The 15690-nt window shown below is 33.8% G+C and overlaps 2 protein-coding genes across 5 annotated transcripts; both read right to left on the reverse strand.

Moving 5' to 3' along the window:
- Nucleotides 1-3850: 3850 nt before the first annotated feature.
- On the reverse strand, nucleotides 3851-6376 carry LOC139885934 (uncharacterized). Of its 4 annotated transcripts, none has more exons than XR_011772171.1 (4): nucleotides 6056-6376; nucleotides 5315-5450; nucleotides 4760-4953; nucleotides 3851-4677 (listed from the first exon to the last, which is right to left on the reverse strand). XR_011772171.1 is itself a non-coding variant. In XM_071869682.1 (4 exons), the coding sequence occupies exons 2-4, from the start codon at nucleotides 5340-5342 to the stop codon at nucleotides 4458-4460; spliced, it is 474 nt and encodes a 157-aa protein (XP_071725783.1). In that variant the 5' UTR covers nucleotides 5343-5450; nucleotides 6056-6376; the 3' UTR covers nucleotides 3851-4457. The 4 variants fall into 4 exon arrangements, 2 of the variants coding, with proteins under 2 accessions (XP_071725783.1, XP_071725782.1); XM_071869682.1 differs by having other exon boundaries at nucleotides 5283-5450; XM_071869681.1 differs by having other exon boundaries at nucleotides 5277-5450.
- A 2261-nt stretch (nucleotides 6377-8637) lies between these two features.
- LOC139885935 (zinc finger CCCH domain-containing protein 37) lies at nucleotides 8638-14331 on the reverse strand. The gene is made up of 12 exons (XM_071869683.1): nucleotides 14029-14331; nucleotides 12356-12597; nucleotides 10972-11031; nucleotides 10512-10589; nucleotides 10385-10429; nucleotides 10110-10310; nucleotides 9952-9989; nucleotides 9785-9831; nucleotides 9555-9673; nucleotides 9363-9416; nucleotides 9103-9246; nucleotides 8638-8993 (listed from the first exon to the last, which is right to left on the reverse strand). The coding sequence occupies exons 1-12, from the start codon at nucleotides 14309-14311 to the stop codon at nucleotides 8841-8843; spliced, it is 1464 nt and encodes a 487-aa protein (XP_071725784.1). The 5' UTR covers nucleotides 14312-14331; the 3' UTR covers nucleotides 8638-8840.
- Between the last annotated feature and the right edge of the window lie 1359 nt (nucleotides 14332-15690).

Genomic DNA, 15690 nt, shown 5'->3' on the forward strand with positions numbered 1-15690 from the left:
ATGATGGTAGACGACTGTATGGTTGGCCTTGGATTCAAGAACAATACCCCGAATAATACCCAATATTTCCTTAGCTTAAAGCGGTTTGAAACCCGAATTAAAAACACCCTCGTATATACCTTATTATTATTAAACTTAAATTTAAAATTAAAATTATAATATAAATTTAAATATTGAGAGATAGATGTGAAAAAATTTCGTCGAACAAACTGCGTATTTATATTACTTTTCGATTTACTGTAGCTCATGCGATCGCATGAGTTTTCAGTGTTTTTGCCATGCGATCGCATGGCCGCCTTTTCCATTTTTGTTTGCAAGTTCGTCGACATCAAATAGTGTTTACTGTAGAAAATAGTGTTTACTGTAGCAAATAGTGTTTCACTGTAGCAAATAGTGTTTACTGTAGCAAATCACTGTAGCAAAGTCGTTTTCACTGTAGTACTGTAGCAAAATACGGTTTCACTGTAGCAAATAGTGTTTTACTGTAGCAAATAGTGTTTTACTGTAGCAAAGTAATTTTTACTGTAGCAACTAGGGTTTTACTGTAGGAAAGTCGTTTTTACTTGTACATATATATATATACATACATATAATTGTTCATGAATCGTTGAGAGTAGTCAAAGGTAATTGTATATATGAAACAGTTCTAAAATTTTGAGACTCAATCTAACAGATTTTGTTTAACGTGCCAAAATAATAAATCGTATAGAGAATTAGTTTAAATTAGTCGAAATTTTTCGGGTCATCACAGTACCTCCCCGTTAAAGAAAATTTCGTCCCGAAATTTTGAGTAGTACCTGTTTCATGAGCGATATCAGTGAACAAATGTGGATACTTTTGCTTAATTTGATCTTCACGTTCCCAAGTGAACTCGGGTCCTCGTCTTGCGTTCCAATGAACTCTAACTATCGGTATTTTGCTTTGTTTTAATTGTTTGACCTCACGGTCCATGATTTCAACAGGTTCTTCGATAAAATGGAGTTTATCATTGATTCGTATTTCGTCAAGAGGAATTACGACATCCTCTTCAGTTAAACATTTCTTCAAATTTGACACGTGAAATGTGTTGTGAACACTACTAAGTTCTTGCGGTAGCTTTAATCGATAAGCAACTGTTTCAATTCTTTCGGTGATTTCAAAGGGTCCTACGTACCTAGGACTTAGCTTTCCTCGTTTACCGAATCGTACAACGCCTTTCCAGGGTGACACTTTCAACATGACTTTGTCGGCCACTTGAAATTCTAGCGGTTTTCTTCTTACATCAGCATAACTCTTTTGGCGACTCATGGCCGTTTTCAATCGCTGTTGTATTTGAATGATCTTTTCGGTGGTTTCATGAATAATTTCTGGTCCAGTAAGTTGTCTTTCTCCTACTTCACTCCAACAGATAGGAGATCTGCACTTTCTACCGTAAAGTGCTTCAAATGGCGCTGCGTTGATGCTCGTATGATAGCTGTTATTGTATGAAAATTCTGCCAACGGTAAGTGTCGATCCCAACTGGTTCCAAAGTCAATCACGCATGCCCGTAACATGTCTTCCAATGTTTGTATTGTTCTTTCACTTTGACCATCTGTCTGTGGGTGATAAGCGGTGCTCATATCTAATCGAGTTCCCAATGCTTTTTGTAATGACTGCCAGAAACGTGATGTGAATCGGGTGTCGCGATCAGATATGATAGAGATGGGTACACCATGCCTGAAAACTACTTCCTTCAAATATAGGCGTGCTAATTTCTCCATACTATCTGTCTCCTTTATTGGTAGAAAGTGAGCTGATTTAGTTAGACGATCAACTATCACCCAAATAGTATCATGACTACTTGCAGTCCTTGGCAATTTCGTAATGAAATCCATAGTTATTCTTTCCCATTTCCACTGCGGAATTTCTGGTTTCACTGTAGCAAATAGTGTTTACCGTAGCAAATAGTGTTTACTGTAGCAAATCACTGTAGCAAAGTCGTTTTCACTGTAGTACTGTAGCAAAATACGGTTTCACTGTAGCAAATAGTGTTTTACTGTAGCAAATAGTGTTTTACTGTAGCAAAGTAATTTTTACTGTAGCAACTAGGGTTTTACTGTAGGAAAGTCGTTTTTACTTGTACATATATATATATACATACATATAATTGTTCATGAATCGTTGAGAGTAGTCAAAGGTAATTGTATATATGAAACAGTTCTAAAATTTTGAGACTCAATCTAACAGATTTTGTTTAACGTGCCAAAATAATAAATCGTATAGAGAATTAGTTTAAATTAGTCGAAATTTTTCGGGTCATCACACGAGGGCAACTCGCAAGGCACCTTGCGTCTTGCGAGGGCAACCTGGCATTTTTTTTTTTGGGCTCTAGCGCAAGAAACTTGCTGGGAATGGGCATTTTGGCTATAATCCCCGGTATTAATGCCGACGATCCGACGACGTATGTTGTCGAGAATGGTCGCTTTTCTTGTAGTGGATATGATCAATGGCTAGGCTAGGCATTGAGCAGTGGGGTCCTATGACCCCACTAGTTTTAAAAAGTTTTTTACGAAGTACTCTTCAAATCGTACAGGACACCACTAAATTTGATTACAGGGCACCGTATATTTTTAGAATATGTAGTTATTTAGAGGTAAACAACTGTTAAAGTACCCGTAAAAAATAATTAGTTGTGAAAAAAATTTCAGGATCCCATTTAGTTTTAATTCTGGATTCGCCACTGGATAGGATGATTAACATGTTGTTAAAATTTGCATTTTTTTTATATTCTATTATAAAATATAAAATGTTATACAGTTTACTAAATTGTCCTTTCATGTTAGTGTTATATTATTTACTAGATTTAAGAGCCCGTGCGTTGCACGGGGACTCTTCCGCAAACAATCTTGAATCTGAAAATGATATATCAATTAACGATATTATACGGAAAGTGTCACGAGTACTTTTGTTGGTGAATTAGTTAAGTATTTTTTTTTTTCTTTTTTAAACAAAACACATCACCAAGAGTTGGATAACTTAAACTTTGTTTTAGACATAACACATAGATTCACGAAAATAAATAGGACCTGATATAAGAGCCCGTGCGTTGTAACTCTTGGATCGTAAACCATACCATACACGCTCTAAACACCCTATAGTTAGTTGCTTTACACTATATGCGCTCAAGGTTGTAGCCTATGCTCAATAATAGTTGGTAGCCTATGTAAATTTGAATAAAACAAATTACTTGCAAGAATCAACGTTGATGCCTACGTACAATAGTAATTGTTAAGCTATGTACCACATATGGATAATTAAGACATTCAATAACATACAATAGTAATTGGTAGCCTATGTACACAAAGTTTGGACTCATTTAGCCAAATGAGTAAATTATAATTAAATGTGAATCTGGGCAGAAAAAAAAATCTAGGGTCAATCCAACCTGGCCCAACCCACTCAACCAGAATAACAACTACATATTGTGACCCGTTATGCAGTCCATCTGACCGACTTACTATGTAATCTACTAATCTCTTAACAACCCTGTATAGTTGGCTAAAAGTGAAAGTAGTATAGGTCAATTCATGTTGATACTATAACTCATTTACTTTGTAGTCCAGAATTCTAAAATGAACATGCTGAAAGTGTAAAAAATACCTTAAATTTCATTTACTTACTGGGTGATATATGTATCAAAACCACAGAGAAACTGCAAAGAAGCTTCAAAATCATCTGGGTGGTATATCCAGCCAATAGTAATTAAAGACGAATAATATAAACGTGTAACAATTAGTAAATATCCAACCAATAGTAAATATATTCATATATAAGAACGTTTACCGTATCATATTAGTTATCGAACATTTACCATATCATATAAGAGTTGCAACTGATGTAAATATTACTCAAAAAAATATAAATAGAGTACATAAGGAATCAATTGCTAGAGTTGCAATTGATCTGAAACATTATAGGGATATGATACATAAAGATATCAAATACTTGCAACATATAGGTAGTAAAGGAATCAATTGGTAAATCATAAGCTTCCCCTTCTTCAATTTGCAGTCTCAAATTCTATATTTTCACCTTCAAAACCATACACCAAACTCAAACCCTTTCTCTAATCTCTGTTCCCACCAGAAATCATCCAAAATTGCCAAAAAAATAGTTCCTTTTATCCTATATGAAAACCCAAATTAAAATCAATCGTAAAAGGAAATCAAATCATAACAACGGAGATAAAACAATAAAAAATACTGTGAATTAAAGACACTGGAGTGAGTGGAATCAATTGAACCTGTAATAAGACACGGGGTGAGTGACCGCATAATCTTATCATGAGTGGAATCAAGTCACAGGAAAATGTAATAAGCATATTGACATATTTAGCAATCAAAATCGTAATAACAATGATAAACCCTATACAATTGAACCTGAAAATGCATCAGCGAATTGAAAATTGGAAGCAGGTGTGTATGTAATTGGCATACCTTTATTCAAACATTTCTAAATCTCTTTGATTCGAGGGATTATAACAATGATAAACCCTATACAATATTTGCTGCTGATTAAAAACATAATTTGCCAAAGAAACAACCTGTGTGATGGAGACCGGTTTGCATATCATAGTATCAACAGTCAGCCTGTACACGTAAATAGAAACCTGAATACTTGATCGACAATGATATATCTTGATTTTTGCGTTGTATAGTCTGTCAAAATGAAGCAAATGGAGAATATTAATCAGCAGTATATTTGCTGGTAGGTCAACCCAACATACTTTTACCAACTTACAAGTTACCAAATTCGATACTGCAATATAAGCTGATCTGGCTAACAGAAACAATATACGTATAGCAATATAAATATTGTTTCTCCATGTCATCTCTTTCTGGGAGATCATGAAGTGATTGCAGAGATGGACCTTTTTCTCTACTTACCACTATACCAAAGTGCTTTCTGATGTGTCGCGGGTAAGCATCTTTGTGCTGGTTAAACCAAATTAAACAAATATGCATGAGTGAAGATATCGAAAATGTGCAAAAAAACGATATTATTGGTTTGGGTCATACTCTCAGCCATTTTATTTGTCTTTAAATACAGTAATAATTTATGTGTTTGACAAACACATAAATACTTCCATTAGACTGTTACAATGTCAAAAATACCAGTTTTCAGGGACAAAATTTTGGAGGTGGTGATGTGTCGGGTACTCAGGTGGAGGTCCCATTGGGTTAAAAGGGTATTTCATTGTACATGTCCTATTGGGTAGGGTTGACCATGACATCATTTTTGTCAAATTTAATAGTACATGTACATCGAAGATAGACGTGTGGTCACGATAATCACATTGTCTCTGATCATCAGACGTGCTCATCAGTGAAGAAGCTAATGAGACCACAGAAGAAGAAGTAAGTGAAGATGGAGCAAGCAATGTTAGCCTTATATCCTCATTTGACAAATTTGGAGCCTGAAGAGTTAAGACCTGACCATAATAAACAGCATATATAATGAGCTTCTGAGCATGATCGAAAATGCATCCAGAGCAACTCAGTTGTTCATCAAATCAGTGTGCTGACAAAATAGACGTCTCCAGATAAACATAAAATCTTTCTATAAGCTAAACTAAAACACATGTATGCAATCAACAAAATATAGCATAAATTTTATCAACAATACGTTATTATTAATGAACAAAGCATAAAGTCTTTCATTCAAGCATTTAAGCGAACACTTGGAGTGCAAAAATATAATTATTATTCAATCAAAACATCTTTATTCATCAAACAAACCTTACTAAACGTCAAATTTAAGCCCATAATCGATCGTTTTAATTGTAATTGAAAGACATATTGTGAGAATTGCTAATGGTAGTTGCAACAGTTAATCAAATTACGTGAATTGAAGTTTCAGTAAATCATGAACGTACCCACATCCGTTTAATCTGTGTATATATAGAATTAAATCACTCACTACAGAAATTAAAACCCTAGATCAATTTTATGGAATATTTATAAATTAAAAAACAAATTACAGACCTGATGGAAATTAACAAACAGATTACATACCATATTAATAAATTAAACGCACCTGTTTATACCGCCGCAAGCCAACGGTCAGATCCACCGGAAACCACCGCAGCGGCTAAAACAACCGGAAACCCTCGATTTTCTTGCCATCGAAACCATCGATTACGAATCCATCGAGTATAGAACGCAACCAATCAATTGAATCATGGATTAAAACCACCACATCGGTTAAAATCACCACAAACCTCCGGCTGTTTGGGCATGAAAAGCATCGATTTGCCCATCGACAGCATCAATAGGATGAGTCAGTTTGTAAATTTTGGAGATTAAAATCCTAATTAAGGTTAGAGGCAGATTGAAGTATTTTGGGTTTTTTCCTGCGGTTTCTTGCCGTTCGAGTATAAAAAGCCAGCGTAGAATGTATTAAGGACTAATTAGGGGTGATAACAAAGTAATTAGGGATGCCACATCAGCAAAAATGATTTAAGGGTCATTAGAGATTGACGCATACGATTTACTTTCACGATTTATAAGATGTTATTATTATTATTATTATTATTATTATTATTATTATTATATTATTATATTATTATTATTATTATTATTATTATTATTATTATTATTATTATTATTATATTATATTATATATTATATTATAGATAGATAGAAGATAGATGGATTTTGTTTTTGTTTCCTTATTTGTATACTCCGTATTAAGAATAAGAAATAAGAAAGTTATATGAATTAAGAAGAAAATATATAAACAGTACGTCAATTAAGAGATTTTTACTGTTTATGTTAGTCAAAGATAATGAGTATTATTTTAATTGTTTTCGGTTATTTCTCTAGTTACCCTTAGACAAGTTGCAAAATTAGCTTTATACATTTAAACATTAAAACTTGAAAATTTTAAAATGATATGTGTAAATATAAAAAAAAATCATAAACATAAACATAAACATAAACTATAAGATAATTGTCTAAAATTGTTGAAGTTGTAATGTGGTCTAGCGGTTGGTGACCTGACTCCTTTGGGAGAGCTCGGGAGTTAGAGCCTCGTTGGCTACATATTAACCCACAATTTCATCCATGTCATGAAGTTCCACCCATGTGCACCTTTCCCACATTGCGTTGGGGGGGGGGGGGGGTGTTTAACGTACATGTCCCGTATGGGATTGGTGCGGGTTTCCTCTTGGGCACGCAATTAGGGGGCGGGTATAACTGTGTAGGAGATGAACGCGTGGGTGGTTAAGTCCCAGGGGGTGATCCTAACAGCTGTCAAAAAAAAAATTGTCTAAAATTGTTCATTTTATTCAAAAACTTTAATGTTCTAGTTTAAATTCTTGTTAAAATGTTAACCAACTTTGATTTTGACCGACTTTGATTACCAAATTCAATTTTGACCCATCAATCGACGTTACCGATTAATTAAACGAATGTTGAATAATCGGAACGGACGACACATAAAAACAAGTAATCGGGGATTAATCGGTCAGTAATCGGGTTTTCTACAAAAGTGCCCTTAAATATTCAAATTGTAAAATCTTTCTCTAGTTACCCTTAGATATTCAAATCGTAAAATCTAAACATAGGACCTTATGTAAAAATATAGGCCCACCAGGAACGTCACTAAAAAGAGGGAAGCGTCTATTGCTAGTCTAACAGCAAATACAAATTCTAGATAATACTTTTCTCATTGAACTTGAGAATAACAAAATGGACAAAAATGGAATAGAAAAATCATTCGAAAATGAGAGACGAAAATAAGGGTGTCAAGATATATATGATCAAGATGGCCATCTCACGAATTGAATTCAAACAAACGGGGAGTGATTCACATACACCAATTTTTAATTCAAACGCACTTTTGTATAATAAACTTATAATTTTATCCCTATATTAATGTAAAAGTTAAACTTACATTATTATAAGTAAAGGTAAGGGTATAATAGTAAGTTGGTGTGTATGGACTAAATAATGATGTGTGATTACTATGGAGTCTTGAAGCACAAGGAGATTTTACTCGGTGGTGTCAATTAGTTGGTCTATGGACTTTTGTTGCTCTCTACGATGCTTTCGGACTAATAGGTTTTTATGTTATGTTAATTCAAACTTGCTCGATCTGTTCAATTGCGACCTTATAATGCAATCGTCTTCTCTGGTCCAATTGTCGTTTTTGTTTCTGTATTTCTGATTTATCCACTAGGTCTGGTTGGTTCTTTGCGCCAAGTTTTAGTGTAGCGGCTATATTTCGATTTATCCTCTTTTCTTAAGGACCTCATAACTACTAGACATTGAACCCATTTCATATGATGGGAGTTGCCGGTGTATTGAACGTTGCTTTGCGCTATTCATGGTGCTACCGTAGAAAACCTCCCAAACTAATACAAGAGTCAAGAGACCTTTTAAACATGGGACTTTTTGTAAAAATATCATAACACTACTGTACAAAAATATACTCGTAGCATTCTGCCACCTGTGTAGGCTAGTAATCTATTTGTAACCAAAAAAAATGGGGTGGTATGCAAAAAGGGCAAAACCAACGATTTTTCAAAAACTAAATTCTGGAACGGTTTATTAAATTAAAAACTAATGATTTTTCAGGAATATATGGATTATGGTACCAACCAAGACACATACATATGTCAGGTAAAGTATATCAAATCATACAAACTTCGAAAACATATTCAGTATTGATATGATGTGTTGACTAGTTCAACAAATGACACTACATAATTCTAAACGAAAACAAACGACATCCCAGATCAAATTTCCTAAAGAAACATTCTTAAGGACGGAGTAGTACCAAAGCAAATATACCATGCTTGTTAGGTTTCATTCTCCGTTTAACCCTCTTTCACTTCCTCACCGGTGGTCGTGGCTGCTCCTTGTGATGTTGAAGCCGCAATTACCTCCCCAGGAGGCGGGTGGTCAAACTTGCATGTTGCACCATACTTGCAAGCCCCGGTTTTCATGTAGTATGGACAGTGTACAGCACCCTGTATAAATACACAGTACAAAACAGTTCACTAATGGGTCAAACAAGAAAGGGTTAACCAAAAAGGGGACAAGTTAAACTAATACTACAAGATGCAAGATAATGTATACCTCTCTCCTTGGAAGACCAGCGAGAGTGAGCTTGACACCGTTTGCTTGCCCATCTTTTGCTGACTGTGCATGTGATGACCTGTCAAGCGGGTGATGAAATCTGCATCTCTCCCCAAACATGCACTCCCCAGATTTCATATAGTACTGTAACAAAACACAAAATATATATAAGCAGGAGACAAGAACAAACCGACATATGATTTTCTGATTGATGGTGTATGTGTGTTTAATAGCATGTTTGAATATAAATATATACGCACGTCGCATTCCGGCTGACCAGGTCTTTGAGGGTGGATAGTTGGACCCAAAGCCAGCTGCAACAAACAAATCATTAATCAGTTAACAAGAAAATAAAAAAATAAAAAATAAAAAAAAGGAACGGGATAGTAGATAACAAAAAGAACCGCCTAAACATATCTAAAATTTGCTTCAAATACTTTTTTCTTAATTACCGTTGGGTGAGCAATTCGGGGGTCAACGGTGGTCTGCAGTACAGGGTGAGTTGGGTTGGCATAACCAATGTTCAAAGGAACAACAGGAGTAGATACAATGACGCTAGATGGATCCATTGCTGCATGAAACGTTATAAACAAATCATCAAGAATTCAATCTGAAATTTTAAGAATTGGTGGGCTAATCAACAAGGATTAAAGGTATTAAAACAAATTTCCTCAACACCTACCATATCTCTCTGGATGATTATAACGACATGTGGGACCATATTTGCAACTGAAATATAGAAAGCAAAACTTCAATATGTAATTTACAGATGATGATCTGTTTATCATTATTGTTTATAATCCGTAATGATGTTAGAGAGACGCATAATCTATAAGTCAATATACTAACCTGAAAGTTTTTAAGTAAAATGGGCAGTCCGGCTCCCCCTGTTTTTAGACAATAAACAAAGAATGGCACCAAAGAAAATTGATGCATTTAGCAACTCTAAAAACCATATTTTTGAAAAGCCTCACGTTTAAATGATGATACGTATACAAGTGTTATACCGGTCTAATTGGAAGGCCTTTTGAGTTATGCAACATTGCAGGTGTAAAAGAAGGCGTCGAGTTTCCATTCACCCCACCCGAAGTTGCTACGATCTGTGCACCATTACCCTTTTCCACCTCTGCAGTTGGTATTGAGACGTCCTTTGGGTGATGAAATTTGCAAGTTGCACCAAACTTGCATTTGCCAGTCTTCATATAAAACTGATTGCATATTGAGATTTTAGATATGTTATATGCATGATGAAAGATATAACTAATATTAACAGAATTCATACCACACATGGGGGCTCAGATGGTCTATCTGGTAACGCATTTTCGGACTGCAGGTGCATCAACAAGCCAGTAATTAGTAAGAGAATGAATAAGAATGAAACCAAAATATCACAGTGCAAATAAACCTACCAATGAAGCAACTTTATCTTTTGGATGATTGAATTTGCACCTGGGACCAAACTTGCATGTCTGAGTCTTCAAGTAATACTGCATCAAAGAGTAACCGGATTGAACCAAAACACTATTCGCATTTCATAAGAAAGATCATATCGATAAGTAGAAAAACAAAAGATTAGTTTTTAAGTTGTCATTTGAGAACTTTCATGAAGAAGATTTTTTATGTCAAAATTATTGAAAAGAAAAGATTTTGAATGGAGAGCATATATGACCTCTGGCAGTCCAAAAATGTGCCTACCATTGCAAATTAAAATGACTGGGGCATGCAAATACAGATAAAACTTTACCCTGTTCAAGGACTTATTTAATGAAATATAAACTATTATCATAATATCAGCTTATTTATACCATAACACTTAATGCGTGCAAGATCATAAAGTATCAACAAGAACTGGTTACAAGAAAGCCATACCGGGCAATCTGGTGCTTCAGGTCTCTCAGGAAGGGATTCACTTGCAACACTGATTGGCACCTGGTAGTAAAGTTAAAGATTACTGATATGCAAAAAAAAAAAATGAAAAAAAAAAAAAAAGAACATAAATAGATACCATATATATTACTGTGACCATAAAAAGAAAAAATAACACAAAGACAATACAAGTAAAGGTATTCCGTATTTGTGTCATCCTTCATAGTTTAACAGCAGATACAAAAAACTGTATTAGTAAATAACAGTAGTACAGCAGAGATTTTTACAACTAAAGGTGTGTTCTATTTGAAATAAAAAACATTTCAAAGGATTCGACTGATGAGTAGAATGGAAAAATCATAGGTTATTCATTATAATGGGATTTTGGGATCAAATGGAAACTAGCCCACCCACGTGTTTTGATAAACATAGAATAGAATGTGAACTTTTCATTAATTTAGCTCCATCTGATTATAAATTGTTCTGTATAATCAGATGATACTCTATTTTCAAATATATCACATGAGAGAAACCTTATCTAATAACTATGCACTAGCTTCACTGATGACATTTAGATATAAAACAAAAAGTAAAAGAGATGCATAGATTATGTACTGATATGAACAACTAAGGTCCAAGTTTATAAAGTTAACAAGACATCTCACAAATTTCCCGTTTAATCTCAAAAAATTTGTTATTGGTGGAAGCACAGGACTAAGTAACTCTATATATAGCATAGAAAGGCATAAATAACAAGCATTTGGATACTTACAAATTATATTAATTATACACAGATACAACAACTATACTCTATGATATAACAAGATCGTTTAGCTTTGCACAGATGTTTTGATGCTTCAGTATATAAACTAAAAGCCTACAATAACTTGTTATAAATCGAACTTGAGAGACGATAGGTCGACACAAAAGGTCAATAAACAAAATACAAGAAACCTTATATATGCATCACTAACAAGGAACTTGTAGTCATAATATCCTAACTCAACACTACAAACTCCCAGCTTAAAATCAACATTTCTAAATTATATAATTAGTAATTCAATAAAATATCTGCAGGCCGTAAGGTGTCAGCCTTAAAACATGGACATATATGTAAAATAGTACGCTGTAAACAGGTATAACCGTCTAAGTATAAGATAAGTAACAAGTGCTCAGACAAATTATAAATATGTTGTACTTTTAAAGGAGTGTATTCATATTCATTATGTATGTATAACTGTGTATATACTGCTATTCATAATAATGTATAATTATACTTTATACAGTTATTCATAACGTATAATTATACTTCATACTGTTATTCATAATGTATTCATATTCATAAAATATAACTGTGTACATAGTGAAAACAGCAATAAAAGGTCACCTCTTTCCAATCAGGGATTCCACCCTCAGGGACCCACAAAGGATGGTCAAACTTGCAGGTATCTCCATATTTACAGGTTCTTGTAAGCATGTAATGAGCACAGTCCTTTTCTCCAGGCCTTTGCGGGTAAACAGGCAAACTGCTCGCAAATCTAGGGCGCTTGGTTAACGGGTCGGTAGAATACCAATCTTCACTTTGCCCAATTGTATTATGTGTACCAAGAAGAGACTGATGATATAATGCTACGATAGATAGTACATAAATACGTCGTTAAGTATAAATATTTATGCTATTAAAAAGATAATTTTCATATACATAGAAAATAACATAAGATTTGTAATAAAGAAGTATAGAAGTATCAGCATTTCTGGTTATCAGCAAAATAATGTGTAAGCTATATTAATATAATAATAACGCGTTAGATAAACCAAAGTAGAGTATGTTATACATATAAAGAAAGAATAACATTATGTAGTTCGATGATACTAATAAATATACAGTTGATCACATGAAAATCTATTGCACCGTTGTTCTATTGTAAATAAGATTACTTTTATATGCTATTACAAAAAAAAATGTTTTGTGAGTTTGAATATAAATATAGACACTACAAAACTTCTAGACACTTCTACCATGTGAGGCAAGGATCAACCAGCATGACACAAAAAGATTGATTCAAGTGCATTGAGGGTGCAATGATGTGCAGTACACTCATAGTATATATACGAGAATTGATACAGACCTGTGACTAAACCAATAATATTTAATAAGTTATTTCATACTTAGTATATAAAAAGGTATAGTAACTGCACATCAAAACTCAAGTCTTAACAAGCTTTTACTTCTACTAATATGTCCATATTATTCCAAACTACAGCAGCGGAACAAGAGAATAGCGAGTAACAAAAGCATGATAATTCTTATGAGACTAACAAAAGCATGATAAATCTTATGCAGTTAATATATAATATACTAAGTCTTTGTTGTATTCATTTACACCTTTGGATATCGAACATAGGTACCTAAATTGGCATTCTAAACCTATATATATCAGTCATTGCTATATAGTACTACGTAATATAGTAATAGCAATATTACACGATCCTATATAATCAATATTACTACGTAATAAATTAACCCACTTACACATATCCGACAAAAACGGGTACCAACTTAATTAAATTATGTAAGAAATGCACAACCAGATATATTTAACGTGTATGATACGTGAAAGACAGTGCACGGCTAATGAGAGACTGGTGATCACTGTCTATAAAGATGACAGACAAATTCAACTATTAAAGGTAACATAAAAAAACAAACTTTCAGAGATCGAGACTTCGAATTGAATTATCAAAGTATAAAACTTGACGCTAGGAAAAAAAAATAGAAGCCCCTACTAAGTTATGAAAGTTATATAGTTATTTAAACTGTAGAAGTTAAATAGATATTCGCAAAGAAGATATAAACCATGGCCAACAACTTATTGAGCAAAGAACTATCAAATTCATTTTTCAAATTCTTAATAAATGCTAAAAATGGCTCTGATCTCATATCTGATTAGTTGTCATCCTTCACTTAAGGTAAAAGTAATAGCAATCCACAAACTCCACATATGTTAATTCTAGAATCCCTAATTTTAAATAGTAGACTAACAATTTGAATGATTATACCTTCAGCGGATGGCCGCTTCAAACCGGCGTAAGCCGCATTAGCATCACCTTCAACACCGGGCGGTCCAGACCACGCTGTCGAACCACCAGCTGCAGAGTAACCACCGGCGCCAATAGATGCGTAACTGTACAACGGATCTGCACCGTAATACCTTGACGAACTGAGGTACGCGGGGTCCGTCGGAACGTACTGATCGACAACGGATCTAGATGTGAAGATGCTTGCCGGGTTGGAAGCTGCGGCGTAACCGTAGCTGTTTGATCCGTACAGCTGGTTTGCCATAGCAGAGGATTGATTGAACGGAGGAGCGAAACCCTAAAGCAAAAATAATGCTTAAAAACTAGTCACTGGATAGTGTGTTTGTCAAATAAGCAATTTCAGTCCTTCCAGAATAACTGATTTAAAAAAGTTGTCCTCTAATTAAAACTACTGAAATGACCCGTGGAACCACGAGTTTGTTTAAATGAAACAGTTTAATGATATATTTTAGGTATTAAGTGAACGTAAATGCTAAAGTCATTTAGTTTGACGACCCGTGGAACCAGAGAGTCCGACTAAGAAACTCGTCAGCTGAACATTTCATCAAACACATAAAATGCATATTAAACAATCCACATCCAATCATGAGATAATATTGGTTGTCATTTTATTTTATTAGTATAAATTAAAATATAAATTTAGAATTGGTTTCATTCTATCTAGCTTTTATACTTTCTCGTACTCAATTCAAAACAATTAATTAAAATAATTCAAATTTATTTAATTTTAATAATTAAAATAATTATTAATAAGATTTAATAATAATAATAAATTAATAAGATTTTAATTTTAATTTAAAATTATTTAAATTAATGACATCACCCACCCTGCTTAGATTTTTTTTTTCTTTTATTTTTTAATTTTTTTTAACAAATAAATTAGGCTAATAATGACATCTTCATTATAACATTTTAATAGGAACTATAGATAAGAGTAAAATAATATGATTTGTAACGACTCTGGAATTTCCAACATTTATTTATTAATAATTACTATTATTAATACGCGTGTTTAAACGAATGTACGTTATTACATTTACATGTTGCCATGATTGCCCGTACTTGACTTTTAAGGGCCCGAAACGTCTTTGTGACACCCGGAACTTTCACGAATAATATTTTTAGATATTATTTACATTCATGATTAAATTTATTAATCATTTTATTTAACTAAGGCTATTAGTTAGTAATTTGGGCTTTATTTGGCTTAACTTGTTATAATTGGAACTTGGGCTTGTTTTAAGCTAATGGACTCTTGAGCTTGGGCTTATAAGCCCACCCTACATTTATTAATGAACCTTTAGCCCACTCTTGCAACTTGTAAATACCATTTAACATGCAACTAGTTAGTTTAGGAAGACTTGGAATCTTGTTACACATCATCCCAATGCACTAACACCTTAATATCCAACTTTTGTCATCTTTACAAGCTAGTAACCAATGAACCAACCCATCCCCCCCCCCCCTTCTTTTTCTGCTGAATGCATGGTGTCATATTAGTGGTGTTTTGATTTCATTTTTCCTTCATTACTCTCACTTGTATGCTCTCTCAAAAACACACACACTTTACTTGCAAATTCCCTCAAACTTTCTTCTCTTTTCTCTCATACTTGTAAGTGTTTG

The sequence above is a fragment of the Rutidosis leptorrhynchoides genome, chromosome 1, assembly GCF_046630445.1.
Source record: "Rutidosis leptorrhynchoides isolate AG116_Rl617_1_P2 chromosome 1, CSIRO_AGI_Rlap_v1, whole genome shotgun sequence".
NCBI classification, from domain to species: Eukaryota; Viridiplantae; Streptophyta; class Magnoliopsida; order Asterales; family Asteraceae; genus Rutidosis; species Rutidosis leptorrhynchoides.